Consider the following 20013-nt stretch of genomic DNA (forward strand, 5'->3'; position numbering starts at 1 on the left):
TGTAATGCACATTCTTAAAATACACTAATTGGGCCCCACATCTACCTCATATATGATCGTATCCATTGATCTCAACTTGAACATACTGATTGGATAATCATAGGCCCTTGATCGAACAAGCATTTGTTAGTTTCACTCAAATAAAGCTAAATCCTTGATATATGTAGTCTTTATCTTATGCATGGGATGTCCGTTCAAGATGAACCAATATCATTTGGGTCCTCAAGATCAACGGTCTTGATTTCACATGCCCCCGAGCCTATATCCTATGCACCCCTACAGAGATTTCTCTATACTCGTTTCCAACCTACTTAAAAATGTCAATCCAAGTAAGGCCCCTTTATTGTCACCATCATCAAGTCGAACGGCCATGAGGTTGTGTCCAAAACATTGAAGTTAGATCACGTGTTCCCCAATAGTGCTACGACGGGCAAGGGACACTACAGAGAGAAGCTACAAAGAATATATCTTTTGGGATTTGCTAGCGTCCATTGCAAAAAGCATTTCACGGCTGATCTGTCACATGTCAGCCCACCCACCCGCGAAAGGAGACAACAGCAATTACCATATTTTTTTATGGGAAATAGGAAATGATATATTCACCCCTTTTTTTGCTTGGGACAGCCCTCTCTAGTGTAAAAGAGTAGTCATAAACCTGCTAGAGATAGGGGTCCCGATGGGATTTTGACTTGGGTTGGGTTGGCATTTCTTCGGATTGGATTGGGAAAAGCAAGTCCGATCTAATTTCAGGTTGGTTTAGGGTTGAGGCATAGGGCAACCTGATCCGACATGAACTTGACTCCGACCTCTAATTTTATGGCAATTTTTTAGGGTTATGTTTTTTTTCCCGTATTCTAGGGGCACATTTGGCTACCATGAGTTTTTTTTTTTTTTATTCATAATAAATGGGTGTCTCCAACTAGTTGGGACAAAGGCTTTGTTGATTTGAGTTGAGTTGAGTATAATTCTGTGTCTACTAGTGGAGATGTGGGTGAAGTGGCTAAAAAATATGAAACAAAAATCAAGAGACTATCGTCTCCAGTCATGAGGAGTGGCTAAAAAACAGGATACAAAAATCTATACTCAAAATATGATCAACTTTTTTCTGATTTTTAGTCACTTCCCTCATACTGCATTATCCTTCTCTCACCACTTGGGGCATGTTTGGCTGCCAGGAGTTAGTTTTCATCATAAATCGGTATCTACAAGTAGAGATTAAGGTGAAGTCGGCTAAAAATCCAGAAACAAAATCTAGAAAACTAATATATTTGGGATGAGAAGTTGGTAAAAATCTGAAAACCAAAAACCAAAAACTCTACTCAAAACCAGATCAACCTTTTCTATTTTTTTAGCAACTTCTCATCCCCGAGACATTAGTTTTCAAAATAAAATTTCCTGATTTTTAGTGGACTTCACCCTCATCTCCATTGTAGATACGGATTTATCATGAAAAACAATTCTTGGCAACCAATCGTGCCCTTGGAGCCACTGATTTATCATGGAAAAAAAATCCTAGCTTGTTAACCTTGCCTAGGTTAACACGAACCCTACCAGACTCAACCCGGCCCAGTTTGGAAAAAACAGGTTCGACATGTTGCGTTAGGAGCGTAGAGAGATTTAGAGGGGGGTTGGGTTAAGGTCGATAATTCTCCACCGACGTCTAGAGAGGCTGTCCAAGTAAAGTAAGGGCCCAATATATCACTTCTCATTTTTTACCTAAAAAAGATCGATCTCTCTCTCTCTCTCTCTCTCTCTCTCTCACTCTCTGGTTATAAAGCAGAGAAACACTATCCTTGAAGCAGATCAATCAGCATCAATGGAGATCTTCTACTACCTAGTTTTTGGTGCTCTATCTGTGGTCGTTGCAGTTCTGGAGCTCAGCAAAAACAGCAGAGATCGGATCAACACCTCGCCCTCCTTCAATTCCTTCAAAAACAACTACCTAGTTGTCTACTCTCTCATGATGGGTTAGCACTATTTCATATTCTATCCCTAATTCCTTTCTGGGTTGTGATGGTTCCGTCTAGAAGTGGTAAATTTCTTACATTTATGTTGTTTTCTTATCTGGGTCGGATCTGGTTATGCATGACACTGGTTGGTTTTTCTTTTGATCTGTGATTTGAGTCTGCCTTTCTTGTTTTCTTTGAGAGATTTCTTTAATTGGGTTTGTTTGATTGTTGGAATTTAGGGTTTCATCGGGTTTGTTTGATTGTTGGAATTCAGGGTTTAGGCATTCTTCATTGTTTGGGGTATGTTATCTGGATGTTACTGGCATTTTTGTGTAATGGGTATGACAATTTTGGCCTTGGAATAATGATTACTAGGGTTGTCCGGTCCTGGATGTGGGGTTTTCGGATTTTCTGTCTTCTAAGTTCACTGATCTAATGATTATGCTGTTAGTTTGTATTGTTGGTATCATTTGGTTGTTTTTGTTAGAGATTTTCAAAATAATATTGGAGAAGTAAATGAATTTTCATTAGTTATTTTTAAAATAGAAAAACAATTTTCAAACAGGGACCCTCAGTCGACCGCGGATTGGTTACTGGAAACATAAATAATTTCTAGAAATGTATGGCCGGTCGACCGTAGTTCTTTGGATCGATAAAAATAAAATGTCCAGAAGCCTATCGGCGGGCGACCGCGGCTGTTCGAAAATCTATCCGTTGGGAGAAAATTTACAGGGCTTTTCACTTCTGTTTTTCAAACTTCTTTCATGTCTTTTGCTTCCCAACGGTCATGGATAATTTTCAAACACAAGGGATACTTTGTGGATGATCCAAAACACTTAAATCGCGAAGAGTTGCGATCGAATGACCATTATTCAAACCAATTCAAGACATGTCTTGAAGGGATATTTCTCTCAATGAAAAGACATCAAATGCTCTATAAAAAGAGCATAAATCTGTCTTTTCAAATACAGAAAACAGAAAAAACAGTTATTGCTGTATCTTTTCTCTCTTGCAATCTCCTTCTCACTTATTTTCAAGTTGAGTTTTCATAAAAGCAGTACACTAAACATTGTTTTCTGCAGAAATAGTTTTAGTGATTTCTCTAAGGCTTGAAGTTCTTAAAAAGGCGTTTTGGGTTTGATTCCACTTCTGCAAAGCGTCATCAAATATTTGTAGGATCTTCCTACAAGGCTTCATTGTATCTTGGAGGCAATTTGCGGATCCCCTTTGCACACAACTAGTGGGGGTGAAATTTGTCTTAAGGAAAGCGATTACGCGCCTTGAAGCAACTCTACAGAATTCTATCTTTTCGACATTCCCACCAACAATCTTAAGACAAATTTAATACGTTGTTTCTGAGTGCTTCAATGACGTTGTTTTTTATTCGTCAAATGACCTAAGATCTTGTCAAACTTGAACGTTTTGAGAAAGGCAATTTCAAGGGTTGGTAGAAGAAGTTGCACTTCATTCTCACTTCACTCAAAGTGGTTCGTGTTCTCATAACCCCAAAGCCGGTGGCAGTTGAAAATGAAACTTTATCGCAGGCTCATGCAAGGCTGAAATGGGAACAAAACTACATTTGCAAAGGGGACATTCTCAACGCTATGTTGGATACACTTTTCGACATATACCAAAGCATGGGATCGGCAAGTAAGATTTGGACTGCACTTGAAGCCAAATACATGGCGGAAGATGCAAGTAGTAAGAAATTCACTGTAAGTCGTTTCTTGAATTTCCGCATGGTAGATGACAGTTTGGTCATTGATCAGTTGCATGAAATTCAACATATAGTAAGTCAAATACATTTGCAAGGAATTCTACTTGATGATTCCTTCATTGTCACTTCGATAATTGACAAACTTCCACCAACTTGAAAATACTTTAGAAAAAGTTTCAAGCACAAGAAAGATGAAATGTCTCTTGAAGATTTGGCTCAATGCCTCAGGATTGAGGAAGAGTCGAGGATAAGAGACAACAAAGAAGAGCATGAACCTCTAAAATCCATTTGGTGGAAAATGTTAAAGACTCGAACCAACAATGGAAAGCCAATCAGAAGAGAAACAAGAATCCCGAAAAAAGGTTCAATAAGAACAAGAAAAGAAAAGGGGCTTGTTTCAATTGTGGCAAACCTGGCCATTACAAGAGTGAGTGTCGACTTCTTTAAGATAAGAAGTAGGGTGCACCAACAGACAAAGAAAAGTTTTTGGCCATGATTTCAGAGGCAAATGTCTTTGAAGATAGCAATGACTGGTGAATTGACTCGGGTGCGACGAGACATGTTTATAAAGACATAAATTTATTTTCATCTTATGAAATAGTTGAAAATGGAAGTGTGCTCCACATGGGCAATTCGTCAACAACAAAAGTTAAATGAAGAGTAAAGGTGAAACTTGAATTCACATTTGGAAAATGTCTCACTCTTACTGATGTCTACCATGTACCAGAAGTTAAAAAGAATTTAGTGTCTAGAAGCATTCTTAACAAGAATGGCTTTAAACTTGTGTTTGAATCTGACAAGTTTATTCTTTCTAAAGGGAGTACTTTTCTTGGGAAGGGATATATGTATGAAGGAATGTTCAAACTCAATATTAATAAAGTGAATGTCTTTGCACATGTTGTTGAATCTTCTTTATCTTTATGGCATAGTCGCTTAGGGCATGTTAATACTAGAAAAATAAATGATATGGTTAAGTTAGAATTGATTCCTAAGTAAGATCATGACTTAGTAGATAAATGCAGAATATGCATGCAAACTAATATCGTTATAAAGTCATTTCCTAAAGTATATAGGAATAATAACTTGTTAGACCTAGTTCATAGTGATGTGTGTGATATACATAGTGTTCCCACTAGAGGAGGCAAAAAGTACTTTGTCACTTTCATTGATGACTATTCAAAATACTGTTATGTATATCTCCTCAGTCTCAAAAATAAGGTTTTAGAAAAGTTTAAATTGTATAAAACTAAAGTAGAAAACCAATGTGGATCAAAGATTAACTGCTTAAGATCCGATAGGAGTGGTGAATATTACTTTTCTGATTTTTGTGAATCGGAAGGCATTATTCATGAGAGTACTGCCCCTTATACTCCACAACAAAATGGAGTAGCTCAAAGGAAGAATAGGACTATAACTGAAATGGTAAATGTAATGCTTGTAAAGTCTAGTTTAAACAAGAGTTTTTTGGGTGAAGCCTTACTTACGGCTTGTCACATCTTGAATAGAGTTCCAAGTAAGAAATCAAATATAACTCCTTATGAGTTTTGGAAGAAAAGGAAACCAAACTTAAGTTACTTTAAAGTTTGGGGTTGTAGGGCCATAGTTAAAGTCCCTAAGCCTAAATTAAGAAAGTTAGGAGAGAAGGGTATTGAGTGTATCTTCTTAGGTTATGCTATTCATAGTAAGGCCTATAGGTTTCTAGTTATAGAACCTAATGAATTTCTGAGGTAAATACTATAATTGAGTCAAGAGATGCTATTTTCTATGAAAATAGATTTACTTCTATTCTAAAGAAAATTGAGGCTAGTACATCCATGAAACCCCCTCTAGAACTTCAAAAAGAAGTCAATGTTACCTATCTAGTAGAAGGGACAAGAGAAAAACTCAAAACTTCTATAATGTTAGACTTAAACATATCCTCAAACCTATATAGAAGCGATAAAGTCACAAGATGTTGCCTTTTGGAAAAAAGCTAATGACGAAATGGATTATATAATGGGAAATAAGACTTGGATTTTGGTTGACCTACCACCTGGGTCAAAACCAATAGGGTTTAAATGGATCTTCAAGAAGATGAGAGTAGATGGATCAATAGAGAAGTTTAAGGCAAGATTAGTTGCCAAAGGGTTTACTCAAAGACCCGGTATTGATTACTTTGACACTTATGTACCAGTTACTAGGATTTCTACCATTAGAATCTTGATAGCTCTTACTTCCATGTACAAACTTCATATTCACCAAATAGATGTTAAAACTGCATTCTTGAATGGTGAATTGGATAAAGAAGTATACATGGAACAATCAGAAGATTTCATATTATCGGGACAAGAGCATAAAGTTTGTAAACGAATCAAATCTTTATATGGCCTTAAGCAGGCCCCTAAACAATGGCATGAAAGATTTGATAAAGTTTTATTGTCAAATGGCTATAGAATATATGAGTCAGATAAATGTATTTATAGTAAATTTGAAGGTAATAAAGGTGTTATAATATGCTTATATGTTGATGACATGTTAATATTTAGTACAGATATTGAATATATTCAAAGTACTAAATCATTTTTGTCTCAAAACTTTGATATGAAAGACATGGGTGAAGCAGATGTAATCTTAGGAATAAGAATCATAAGGAATAACAATAGTTTGATTCTAACCCAATCTCATTACATAGAAAAGGTGCTCAAAAGGTTTAATCATTTTGAGTGTTCACCTGTTTCAACACCTCTCGATCCTAGTTGGAGGCTATATCCTAATCATGGTAGGATCATTTTCCAACTAGAGTATGCTAGTGCTATTGGTAGCCTCATGTATGCTATGACATGTACTAGACCAGACATAACATTTGGAGTAGGTAAACTTAGTAGGTTTACCAGTAGTCCTGATTTTGCACATTGGAATGCAATATATAGAGTATTTAGATACTTAAAGAGGAGTATGGAATATGGTTTATGTTATAGTGGGTATCCAACAGTGATAGAAGGATACATTGATGCCAGTTGGATAACTGAGCATATAGACCATACTTCAACCAGTGGGTGGATTTTTACTCTTGGTGGGGGAGCTGTCTCCTAGGCCTCTAAAAACAAACATGTATAACTACTTCTATTATGGAAGCAGAGTTTATAGCCTTGGTTGCATGTTGTAAAGAGGCAGAATGGCTTAGGAATTCATTATTGGAAATTTTTTTATGGCCTAAACCAATGCCATCGATTTATAACCATTCTGATAGTCAGGCTACACTATCAAGGACATATAATCATGTTTATAATGGTAAGTCTAGACATATAGGACTTAGACATAGTACTGTAAGAGAGTTACTAACCTATGGGGTTGTAACTATTGATTATGTGAGATTAAGCCAAAATTTGGCTAATCCTTTGACTAAAGCTCTTGCAAGAGATTTGATGTGTAAGACATCAGTAGGGATGGGGTTAAAGCCATTAACCATTAGTCACCAATGATGGAAACTCAACTCAACATTTGAATAAACATCAAGTCTTGAGTTCAATGAGTCCAAGTACATCCTATGGAGTGATTGCAAGCACTATAATATACACTATTTTCATCCCAAGGTAAAGTGCTTGGTACCTGTAATGTTTACAAGGGTAAGGATGAACAAATGAGCTCATAATAGACTTATAACATGGTGTTGGAGTGTTTAGTTATAAGGTCACTCTTAATAAGTCTACCTATGTGAGTGTGGGAGTGGTGCCGCTTCCTATGAGACTTGGCTAGTCTCTAGAGCGCTCATGAAACTAAGATATAGACACAAGGCCAATATATGTGTCGGCTCTTAGAAACTGCTTATAAAGATGAAATCTTATGTGTGAAGATATCTCCGGTTAGCCGAATAGAATATCTAGTTCAAAGATACGTCTACTATGCAATTCTGGCTAACTTTGATGTATTTTCACTAAGTGAAGGTTCAAATAGAGAGATGATACCTTCATTTATGCTTCCCAACAGTCATGGATGATTTTCAAGCACAAGGGACACTTTGTGGATGATCCAAAATACTTAAATTGCGAAGGTTTGCGATCAAATGGCCACTATTCAAACCAATCCAAGAGACGTCTTGAAGGGATGTTTCTTCTTTTTTTTTTTGAAATGGTTGAAGGGATGTTTCTCTCAATGAAAAGACATCAAATGCTCTATAAAAAGAGCATAAATCTTTCTTTTCAAATACAGAAAACAGAAAAAACAGTTATTGCTGTATCTTTTCTCTCTTGCAATCTCCTTCTCTCTTATTTTCAAGTTGAGTTTTCATAAAAGCAGTACACTAAACACTGTTTTCTGCAGAAATAGTTTTAGTGATTTCTCCAAGGCTTGAAGTTCTTAAAAAGGCATTTTGGGTTTGATTCCGCCTGTGCAAAGCGTCATCAAATATTTGTAGGATCTTCCTACAAGGCTTCATTGTATCTTGGAGGCAATTCGCGGATCCCCTTTGCACACAACTGGTGGGGCAAAATTTGTCTTAAGGAAAGCGATTATGTGCCTTGAGCAACTCTACAGAATTGTATCTTCTCGACATCCCCACCAACAGTTTTTGTGGTTGATGGGTCTTTATTGCTTCTGCTTTTCATTCGTTTTCAGATATAGTTGGACACATCACGTTGATCGGTTACTGATATAGTATAGATCAGGTTAATGATAATGCATTTCTGTTGTTTCAATTTTCAATGTAAAATTTTGTTTAGTTTGAGATCTAATTACCTTGCAAGTTATTAGGAATCGCCACTCTTAATCTCATTGAATTGGAATCACCTAAAAATATAAAATCGACTCCATAATTCTTGAGGAGAGGCCAAAGCAATATTTCACTTTGAAAGCTATCTTTAAGGCTTGCCTTGGGAATAAAATATTTGAGTTGGCCTGGTTTTCGTTTTGATCTAATTACTGTTTTTGTGGCTATAGCTGGGGATTGGTTGCAGGGCCCTTATGTCTACTTCCTTTACAGTCAGTATGGTTTTGGGAAGGGGGAGATTGGTCGGCTCTTCATTACTGGTTTTGGATCATCTATGTTGTTTGGGACGATAGTTGGATCCTTGGCTGACAAACAGTGAGTTCTCTCTGAAAATAGGATTTATTTGTCATTTTTTAGTGATAAAATTGCTGGAGCTTTTGGGTTTTTTCTGATATCTTCATATGCAAAATGCAGGGGTCGAAAAAGGGCATGAATGACTTACTGCATAACTTATATACTGAGTTGTATAACCAAGCACTCTCCTCAGTATAAAGTCTTGATGTTAGGCCGTATATTGGGAGGAATTGCAACATCTCAGTTGTTCTCGGCCTTTGAGTCATGGCTGGTTGCGGAGCACAATAAGGTGAAGGACCCCACACGTTTATTTAAAATGTCAAGCATTCTCAGAAAATCATCGTTTGATTATCCCACAATCCCACCCAAATAAATATGAAGCAAGCAAGCCATCTCCTTGTACCTTAAAAGAGCGGCCCAGTGCACGAGGCTCCCGCCATTGCGGGGGCTGGGGAGGGCTAGATGTATGCAGCCTTACCCCTTTTTGCAGAGAGGCTGTTTCCGTGACTCGAACCCATGACCACCAGGTCACAATGGAGCAACCTTACTGTTGCGCCAAGGCTCGTCCTCATCTCCATGTAGCTTAATGTTTAAAAATTGTAGCAGCATAAAACGGGTCAGAAACTAAGGAAGCCCTATTGTTTTAGCTACGAAATTCCAAATATTTGCGGAATTTCTTTTCATGGTATTTTAAAATTTTGCGATGCTACTTCATTACAATGTTTCTTGGGAAGCTTTAACCCGTATTATATCCTCTTAAGAAGCTTCCTTCTTTCCCATGTAATCTGCTTCAATCTTCTTTCTTAGCTATTGGTTCCATATTGGGTTATTGTGCCCTATAGAACTCCACACACTAATGCTTATTGATTCTAAAAAGTTAAAAAAATTATGGATTATCTGATTGCAGCAACATTCCCGTGCATCATCACGTGAAACCGTCTAGTTTCCCTGTGCCACTCCCATACCTAATAACATTGTCGCCCTTGTCGACACTGAGTGCTCAGCTCCACACTAGCAAACAAATCAGCCTTGTTGAGAACAAATCTCTTTAGATTGGCACTTTGACAACCTGGCCCCTTCCGACTAACCTTGCCCTTCCGGAACCACAGTGTTCCAAACTCCAAAAAGCACTACCTTCTCTTCAACTCTCATTGAGTAATGATCCAATTCTCTAGTTTGATACCCTCCTCTGACTTCTAATCGACGCCAGTTCCTCCATTCAAGCTCAACCTACCTTTGTAGTGGTTTCCTCAGAACTCCACCCAAATTAGAGGTTAAAGAAATCTGATTCTAACTCTTTAAAGGAATCCTCTGATTTCCAAGTCATATTTTTCTCATCTTCGATACACTGGTGATACTATGATACTCAATAGGCCGAGGAAGAGATGATAAAGAACCTAACAACTGTCATTTTATGCTACGAAGCGACTATGAGGTAGCGATCAAACTTTAACAGGTCCATGATAATGGGTATCCATCTGAGTGTGGATGTAGAACGTTGTTTTGCCAGAATTATGGGTTGTAGAGTGGGGTCCATCCCCGATATCTAATTGGGCCTTCCAATTAATTGTATAACTCCCCGTAAAGCTCTGTGGGATCCAATTGTAGAAAAGATTCAGAAGCACCGTTTATGTGGAAAAAGAGCACTCTTTCCCTGGGAGGCAAAATTAACTTGATCAAAGTGGTGCTCACAAACATGCCCCTGTATTACTTCGTTTTTAAAGTATTCAATCAGTGTGGTTAATCAGATTGAACAATCACAGTGAAAGTTCCTTTGGATGACTCGGAATCGAAGAGAAGGTACCACTTTGTGGATTAGAAGCCTGAAGATGATGAACAGGGCCCTTCTAGGAAAATGGATTTAGAGATCTGGGGAAGATCGCAATCAGCTCTGGAGAATAGTAATAGCGGAAAAATGCAGAGAAGACTTTAGGGGATGGACCTTTTTGAATGAGTACATGTTTAGATGAGCTACAATGTGGAGAGATATTTTGCCTGGATTACACTTTTTTCCAAAAAGGGATCAACTGCAGAGTGGACCAAGGTAATAGGATCATGTTTTGGAATGACTTGCGGTGTGGGGGGGTCGCCTCTTAAAACTAAAGTTACCAGATGTATTCCTAGTGGCTTCGGATCCAAGATGTCTAGTCAAAGACTCGATCCAAAGGCAAGATCGCGGCTTTGGTTGGTGTGTTTAGTTCTATAGGATGTTTTTTGAGAGGGGAATCTATAGGCTGGCTAGCCTCATAGAAATGTTGGATTTGATTTTCATAAAGAGAAATGGGGAGGACAAGATAAAAAAAAAAGTGGGCTTTCTTGGGCCCTCTAGGACAGACTGATGCAACTATCGTGGAGGCTCAAGCACTTTTAACGGGCATTCGCTTGTTGGAGATGAGGGATTTTGACTAATTTATAGTGGAAGGAGACTCAAAGAATTTCATTAACTGGTTAGATAATGGATTAGATTATCCTTGGAGATGTGCAGGCACAATTGAAGAAATTTTGGACAAAGTCGAGGTACATATTAAAATTTTAGCATATTTGGAGATTTGCTAATAAAAAGGCTGACCAGTTAGCTCGCAAGCTAGTAGAAATGCCTTGGAAGTTTTTCGGTTTTCTTCCCCCTTGATAGGATTTGATATGTATTGATTTCTTTTTCTTTTTGTTTGGTTAAGCTGACCATCTCTGTCCCTGGCCTTTGGCCTATTTTTTTTTTTTTTTTTTTTTTTGAATGAATATAATTACCATTAAAAAAACCATGCCATGCCATGTACCGACGCTTTTGATACCAACAGCTGTTGCACCAGAGTGCCAACTCCACCTATGTGCTCATGGTCGTATGCTCATGCCAATGTCCACTGTGCAACTATCACGGGTTTTCACTTTTCCTCTGATAGAAACCGATGCGGTGCCCCATCTGGTCGTATGCTAAGGACAATCCTAACATGCCTAACACCTCTTTTCATTCTGAATGTGCTCACGAACTACAAGCCACTCGTACCCACCTGTTTTACTAGCTTGCCCTTAAGCTCACATCTCGTGACCTTCCCACATTATGAGTAATCCGAATTCAGGGCCCTCAAGCCATGTGCAAGTCCATTCAAGTACGAGGCAGTAAGAAGCATGGGTACTCTCCGGAGGCCCACGCACCAGTATCGGGTGCGTATTGGGTGTGGGTGCGCGCTTGGGTACTCCCCAGTACGCACCCAAACAACTAACAAAACGAAAATCTAGTTTGGGGGTTTGGGTACGTATCAGGTGCGCTTGGGTGAGCACCCGGTTCGAATTAAATCTAAAATTACAGATTTACAATAGAGGGACTGTTCCAATTAACAATGCGCGGGAGGGGGGGGGGGGTTGAATATATCAAAATATCTATCATAAGCATTCATTTGAAAGGCCCCATCATGGATGGGGTGTGTACCAAAAATCAGCTCCATTGGATCATACTATCCCTTCCATTTGTGGGGTGAAAAAATGAGCAGATAAGCTTATATATATATATATATATATATATATATATATATATATATATATATATATATATGAGGAATAAGATTGTACGCTCGACCGTACCTAAAGTTAGGTACGGTAGAGTGCCAAATCACATGGGTCCCACATTTTTGGTGAGCATCTAAACCATTCATTTGCAAGGCCCCATCATAGATAGGGTGCTTACCAAAAATCAGCTCCATAGGATCATCCTAACCCATCCATTTGTGGAGGCCAAAATGGACAGACAGTGTTTGTCCACAAATCTGCCCATTTTGGCCTCCAGTTTTGGAGGGGTTATGATGATTCAATGGTGCTGATTTTTGGTATGCACCCTATCTATGATGGGGCCTTGCAAATGAATGGTTTAGATGCCCACCAAAAATGGGGGACCCATGTGATTTGGCACTCTACCATACCTAACTTTAGATATGGTCGAGCGTACAATCCTTTTCCTCTATATATATATATATATATATATATATATAGAGAGAGAGAGAGAGAGAGAGAGAGAGAGAGAGAGAGAGAGAGAGAGAACGGTTCCTACACATATGTGTAGAGAGTTCTCTACGCACTAGCTTAAAATACAATGGGGGCCCACATTGTTTGGGTGATCCAAGCCATCCATTTTAAAGGCCCTCACATAGATAGGGTGTCTACAAAAAATCAGATCCATAGGATCATCCCAATCCTACGATTTGTGGAGGTAAAATGGATGTCTTTAAACCTTCACAAATTAGTCCATTTTTTGCCTCCACAGTTCGAATAGTTAGGATGATCCTATGGATCTAATTTTTTGTGGACACCCTATCTATGTGAGGGCCTTAAAAATGAATGGTTTGGATCACCCAAATAATGTGGCCCCCACTGTATTTTAAGCTAGTGTGTAGATAACTTATCTACACATATGTGTAGGAACCATTCTCTACATATATATATATATATATATATATATATATATATATACCATCATTAAAAACCTAACAACTTAGAAGTAATATTAGATTTTGGTGATGTTATTGTTATTTGATTGTTCTCTAATTAATTTGTTTGAATTCTTTAACAAAATTTTTAATTTTTTAATTTTTATAAATATATAATAAAATATAAAAAATATATTATATTCAGCGTACCCCAACGTACCCGTTTCCTATTTTATTTTTAAAAAAATACGTATCCACGTACCCGTATCGTGTCGAACCCCGCACCCCATACCCGTATCCACCCTTTATTGACAAGGCATGTCCATGTCACGCACAAATCTACCGAGTCTCGCAATCTGTTGGTCCAAGGCATAGACCCATGCCCTGAACCAATCCACAAGATCGAAGATCCTGTACAGTAGCTAAAGCCTATTAGAGGTGAAGAATTATGGTTTAGTGGCTCTAGCCGTGCTCGACCTTGCAAAGTCCTCTGACTTGGACGTTCAAGGTCGGTTGCACCAAGAGCCAATGCACTAGATTGTAGCACATGTCATACACGTCTTGCTCGGATAACTAAATCTCACCAAGGCACGAGACACACCTTGTATTGTCTCCCAATCTGCCTACCCCTTTAGTTGGATAATCCAAGGAGAAAGCAGTCCCCATGGACTGCTCCGCAAGACCTTGGTCTTCGAGGATGACCGAAGCTACCCTGACACAGTCATGGCTAGTTCCCCATTGTAGCCCACAAGACGCATCGCGGTGCTACGACTTCCATGTATAGGCATCAACATCGGTTCGTATGCGCTGTGAAGGTTAGAACCCAACCAATCCAACACTATGCTTTGCTTGCGTCCTCAACCAAAAAAGCTAGAGCATCCCTCTAGCTAACTCGTAGCCTCCTCCCAAAGCTCTCCTAAGGTACCTCCGAGCTACATCACTGTTCCTCATTGTGCTTCTAGCACCTGCCAGGTCCCCGCATGACTCTTGAGCCAGGCACCAAGGTTCTTTGCCCATAATCTGCTTGGTCTAAGCGGTTGAGGGAACCACTCTGCCCATTTGGGCCTAGTTTGGCTCAGGTGCCCAAGGAACAACACTGGTAAAAGTTAGTTTATATCTCCTACTAATGAATTTGTTCGGTTGTTTAGTGCATTCATGTTTAGTATAATTGTACTTGTATATTAAATTTTTAGTGAGTTATTGTATGAAGTTTTAATATATAAAATTGATATCAATATGCATTTAGTATTATTAGTATTTTAATTCTCTCAGACCCAACTAGAATAATAGAAAAAAAAAACTTAACATGAAGTCAGAGTAGCTGAGAATTACAAAATGCAAAGAGTTCTTAAACTTCAGCAGATTAGCAAGTAATATAGAACAAAGTATCGTAATACAGAAATATTGGATTGCAAGCTTGCATAGTAATAAGGTGCTAACCGCCTAAGTGAAATGACTTTTTAACTCTCATACACAACGATTTCTTATAGTTAAGGGAGAACTGATTTTCAAATATTTAAAGGGTTTATAAGCCCCTCATCTGTAGTCACTTAACCTTAATTTTAAGTGAAATGACTTTTAGCACCTTAAGTGAAATTCTGAACTTAAGCACCTTAGGTGACATGACTTAACCTTAAATGCATGATATATATATATATATATATATATATATATATATATATATATATATATATATATATATATATATGAGGAAACTGTTGGTGAGCTTAAGCTCACCAAACTTATGGTGAGCTAGCTTGCCCAATCACATGGGGCCCCACTTTGTTAGGTTGATCCAAAGCATTCATTTGAAAGTCCCTTACATAGATGGAGGGTGTACCAAAAATCAGCTCCATAGGATCATCCTAACCCCTCCATTTGTGGAGGACAAAAATGGACAGACACAAATTTGCCCCATTTTTGTCCTCCACAAATGGAGGGGTTAGGATGATCCTATGGAGCTGATTTTTGGTACACCCTCCATCTATGTAAGGGACTTTCAAATGAATGCTTTGGATCAACCTAACAAAGTGGGCCCCCATGTGATTGGGCAAGCTAGCTCACCATAAGTTTGGTGAGCTTAAGCTCACCAACAGTTTCCTCTATATATATATATATATATATATATATATATATGAGGAAAGTGTTGGTGAGCTTAAGCGTCCAATCACATTGGGGCCTACTTTGTTAGGATGATCCAAAGCATTCATTTGAAAGGCCCTTACATAGGTGGGGTGTGTACCAAAAATCAGCTCCATAGGATCATTCTAACCCATCCATTTGTGGAGGTCAAAATGGACAGACATTATTTGTCCACAAATCTGCCCATTTTTGTCCTCCACAATGGAGGGGTTAGGATGATCCTATGGAGCTGATTTTTGGCACACACCCTATCTATGATAGGGCCTTGCAAATGAATGGTTTGGATCACCACAGAAAATGTGGGACCCATGTGATTGGGGTGCTTAAGCTCACCATAAGTTTGGTGAGCTTAAGCTCACCAACACTTTCCTCTATATATATATATATATATATATATATATATATATATATATATATATATGAGAATAGTGTTTATGAGCTCTAGCTCAGATAGCTTATCTGAGCTAGAGCGTCAAAAACTCATGTGGGCCCATGTTTTTTGGGGGGATCCAAAGCATTCATTTATTAAAAGGCACTATCATGGATAGGGTGTGTACCAAAAATCAGGCCCATAGGATCATCCTAACCCTTCCATCTATGGAGGGAAAAATGGACAGATACTGTTTCTCCACAAATCTGCCCATTTTTCCCTCCACAAATGGAAGAGTCAGGATGATCCAATGGAGCTGATTTTTTGTGGACACCCTATCCATGATAGGGGCTAATAAAATGAATGCTTTGGATCCCCCAGCAATGTGGACCCACACCTGTTTCTGAGCTCGAGCTCAGAAACACTACTCTCTCTCTCTCTCTCTCTCTCTCTATATATATATATATATATATATATATATATATATATATATAACCACCTATTCATCTAGTATGTTTTATCTTAGAACTGCTTTCTTATTCTGAATATTTTTTCCTGATCTTTGCAGAGGGGTTTTGACCAACAATGGCTGTCTCTTACATTCTCAAAGGCTATATTTCTTGGCAACGGTCTCATTGCCATTGTCTCTGGGTTGTTTGCAAACATGCTGGCTGATAATTTAGGCTTTGGCCCTGTTGCACCATTTGACGCCGCTGCATGTTTTCTTGCTATTGGCATGGCGATTATCTTATCATCATGGAGTGAAAATTATGGTGATTCTTCAGAGAGCAAAGACCTTCTTACCCAGTTCAGGGGCGCTACTGTTGCCATTGCTTCTGTTGATTATCTGACCTCTTTTTAGGCACTGTTTGTTTGAGATTGTTGCAACCGATTGTAAGTCCAAGACCAATTATTGGACACAAATTTACGTTTACACCCTGTTCGTTTGAGATTGTGGCAACCGATTGTCACCCCACAATCCGATTATTGGACTCAAAATTAAATGTAATTTTGAGTCCAATAATCGGATTGTGGGGTGACAATCGGTTGTCATAATCCCCTACGAACAGGGCATTAATTGAGTCCCATAATTGGTTTTGGACTCGCAATCGGTTGGCATAATCTCAAACAAACAGAGCCTTAGCATGCTTTGCTTCTTATTATTTATTTTGAAGAAACCCTTATAATTTTATTGCCGATAATATATGACGTGGACCCCGTCTTGTGTTGTCAGATGAGAAAATTGCTTTGCTGGGTGCGATCCAATCGCTGTTTGAAGGTTCTATGTACACCTTTGTATTCCTGTGGACCCCTGCTTTAAGCCCGAATGATGAAGATATTCCTCATGGTTTTATTTTCGCTACATTCATGTTGGCTTCAATGTTGGGAAGCTCCGTTGCATCTCGGCTAATGTCCCGCCCAACATTGAAAGTTGAAGGCTACATGCAAATTATCTTTGCAATTGCTGCTTGCACTTTCCTCCTTCCTGTCATCACCGCCGTACGTCTTAATCTCTTCATTACTTTGTAGAAATGAGTAACTTTTCGACCATTCATGTTGTTAGTAATTCCATCTAGCATTTGCTAACATGTGACAGTTCTTGGTAGCACCATCGTCGGAGAAAGGGGGGAGCATTTCGTTTGGGGGGTGTATCCAGCTCTTTGGTTTTTGTACCTTTGAGGCATGCGTGGGGATATTTTGGCCGTCCATTATGAAGATGAGATCCCAGTACATACCTGAGGAGGCCAGAAGCACAATCATGAACTTTTTCCGCATACCTCTCAACATATTCGTGTGCATTGTTCTTTACAATGTAAGCAGGCATGATTTTACTTTTTAATATATCTTCTTCACTGGACTTCTTTGAAAACTTAGGGTTTACTTTTGAAAATAAAATCATTAGTCTTACTGGGAAACAGTAGGTTTGTTGGACTTCTGAGTTATATAGGGAATTTCCCTCATTAGTTATCAATACATGCAAGATCGAATGCATGTAACTGTTTTTACTTGAAACTTATGTTATATGCAGTCATAGTTGTCAAACTCTTACGACATATACGAATCAACACCCAAGTCGAGTCGAGTCGCTGGGCTTTCAAGGCAAGTCACATGAGTGACTCGCCTTTGTTGAAGACTTGCCCGAGTCGTCCTGTGACTCGAACGAGTCATTGGGAGTCGACTCAAAAAAAAAATAAGACTCTTACGAGTCGAGTCAAGTCGAGTCGTTGGGCCTGGGCTTTCTTATTTTGATGGTTGAAAACTTAGAAGTTGGAACTTAGAACTTAATTATTTTTGTGCATGAAAGTTACAAGCATATAGTAATTTATATTTTTGGCTCAGTGCTTTATCTATGTGCTATTGGGTTATATTATATTTTTTACATGCTTCATATTTTGATATATAATTATATTTTTTTCAACTAAATTTCTGTTTTTATTCTTGTCAAAAACTCATATGAGTCATGAGTCGAGTCGAGTCATGAGTCATAAAATTAAGAAATCGAGTCACGAGTCGTGTCACGGGTTGACAACTATGTATGCAATGATTATCTGTTGGAAGTTGTATGGGCTCAATTTTTTTATGGTCATGCACGTATCCACGATGGAGCTTCAATGATAAGCCAAATTGCCTTAAAGTTGGTGGATTAATAATTGTATTATTTCATCTGCATCACAATTTGGTGTCTCACTGGTTCACTAATTTTTCTTTTTTATCATTTTTAGGTCAATGCATTCCCTATCACCATCATGTTTGGCATGTGCTCGATTTTTCTCTTCATGGCAGCAGTCTTGCAGAGACGGTTGATGGTGGTTGCAGAGAGCCACAAATCAAGTAAGTTCAACATGACAGTCACCTCATACAACCACAACCTATGTCACAATTATCTCCGATATTTTCAAAATATATTGATTTTATCACGATATTTTGATAAAACGACAGAATCCTGAAAATAATCCCGAGAATTTAAAATATGACTATATTTTCATTTACCACGATAATATCACGATGTTTTTATTTTATAGTTTTTCTTAATTTCTATATTTTTATATTTATATATATTTATATAATTTTATTTTTGTCATTTTTCCTGATGTAAACCCCCCAAAAAAAAAAGAATTAAAACAAATTTAATATATCCCAAGATTTTCTCTTGCCGAGAAATTCCTGATAACGATATTTGTGACTAAGACCGCAACTAGCAATTAACTTTTGCTTCCATCTGCCTACACCTCTAGTCACGTTATCCTATGACTTGTGCTCTTTCAAATGTGTTTTTTTTGCAGGGCCTCAAGATTGGACAGCAATGAGTGAAAGAGACATGGAGACAGAGCCCTTAAACATCTGATGGCCATGATGGTCAAATAACTGAATTTCGTAGTTCTTGATTATTACCACCGCCTTCACCATAGCGGTTGCATTTGCAACTAATCCCATAAATAAGGTGGGTTATTTATTGTCTCAACAGACGGAATCATCTGGGTGAAGATCTTGATGCAAAACTGGTGATCTGCTCAGAAAAGAGGAGCATTTCAGTATCTAGACTGTCGTTTTTAAGGTTCAATTTGAAACTTGCGCCAAAGTACAGGTATGTCTACTTAGCCAGGGATTTTTAGATCACTTGTTTTCTTCTGTAATCTTGGGTATTTCTTTTTTATCCAGTTTAAGGCCTTAAGGGTTTAAATGGAGCTTTTAGGATTCTTTTACCTGTGATTTCTTGGTATTGTGCAGCCTTGCAGCCCCTTGCAGAATTTGTTTGTTTGGGGACACAGAACGTGGGTTCCTAACAGTTATAAATATGTAGTAATGTCTGTATCCTTCAATTAATTAATTAATGCTTATGATTTTTCATAATGAGTGTGCAATTGCTTCATAGATTTATATGCTATACATAACTGTACTTGTTTTGATTTGATATTGTAGATACCCCATTGTGTCAAGACAGGACTAATGATAGGTTGCTGCGATGACGGATCCTCTGATGAGTCCGGAAGCTTTTCTGGTTTTCTCTCGAAATCTCTCTCAGTATCACTCTAGGTTTTTCTTTACTGCTTGCACTTTCTCCTGGAATTCGGAATCTTATCCCAAATTCACTAGAAATGTAGATCACGGGTCCTGGGCCCTAACCTAGGTGGCGACTCTAAAAACCTCTCTTTTCCCATGAAATTCGGGTCTTTATCCAAGTTCACAGGAAACACAGACATAAACACACCCTGACCAAAAAGGGAATTAGAGAAAATAATATGACAAAGCAACACAACACCGCAAGGCGGAGCCAAGAATTTGCCCCAATGGGGGCAAACAACTAATCAAATTTGTGCAGCTCATTTACAGTTTCCATGTAGAGGATTTCAGATATTTTAAGTTTTCAAGCTCATTTTTCA

General features: G+C 38.3%; 1 protein-coding gene across 1 annotated transcript; it reads left to right on the top strand.

The window, feature by feature from the left end:
- The first annotated feature begins 1739 nt into the window (after positions 1-1739).
- LOC143885376 (uncharacterized) lies at positions 1740-18732 on the top strand. The gene is made up of 7 exons (XM_077389522.1): positions 1740-1967; positions 8581-8725; positions 8825-8993; positions 16200-16469; positions 16865-17131; positions 17229-17444; positions 18355-18732. The coding sequence occupies exons 3-7, from the start codon at positions 8844-8846 to the stop codon at positions 18577-18579; spliced, it is 1128 nt and encodes a 375-aa protein (XP_077245637.1). The 5' UTR covers positions 1740-1967; positions 8581-8725; positions 8825-8843; the 3' UTR covers positions 18580-18732.
- The last annotated feature ends 1281 nt before the right edge of the window (positions 18733-20013 follow it).

The sequence above is a fragment of the Tasmannia lanceolata genome, unplaced genomic scaffold (assembly GCF_043159265.1).
Source record: "Tasmannia lanceolata isolate RefF3 unplaced genomic scaffold, GAP_Taslan_0.1 ptg000008l, whole genome shotgun sequence".
Classification (NCBI taxonomy): Eukaryota; Viridiplantae; Streptophyta; class Magnoliopsida; order Canellales; family Winteraceae; genus Tasmannia; species Tasmannia lanceolata.

Bases quoted from the DNA above. Each gene is read 5' to 3' on its own strand.
- LOC143885376 (XM_077389522.1), top strand. From the start codon at position 8,844: ATGACTTACTGCATAACTTATATACTGAGTTGTATAACCAAGCACTCT. The intron at 8,994-16,199 runs GTGAAGGACCCC...TGATCTTTGCAG, and splicing joins TGGTTGCGGAGCACAATAAG to AGGGGTTTTGACCAACAATG. The intron at 17,445-18,354 runs GTAAGCAGGCAT...TATCATTTTTAG, and splicing joins TGTGCATTGTTCTTTACAAT to GTCAATGCATTCCCTATCAC.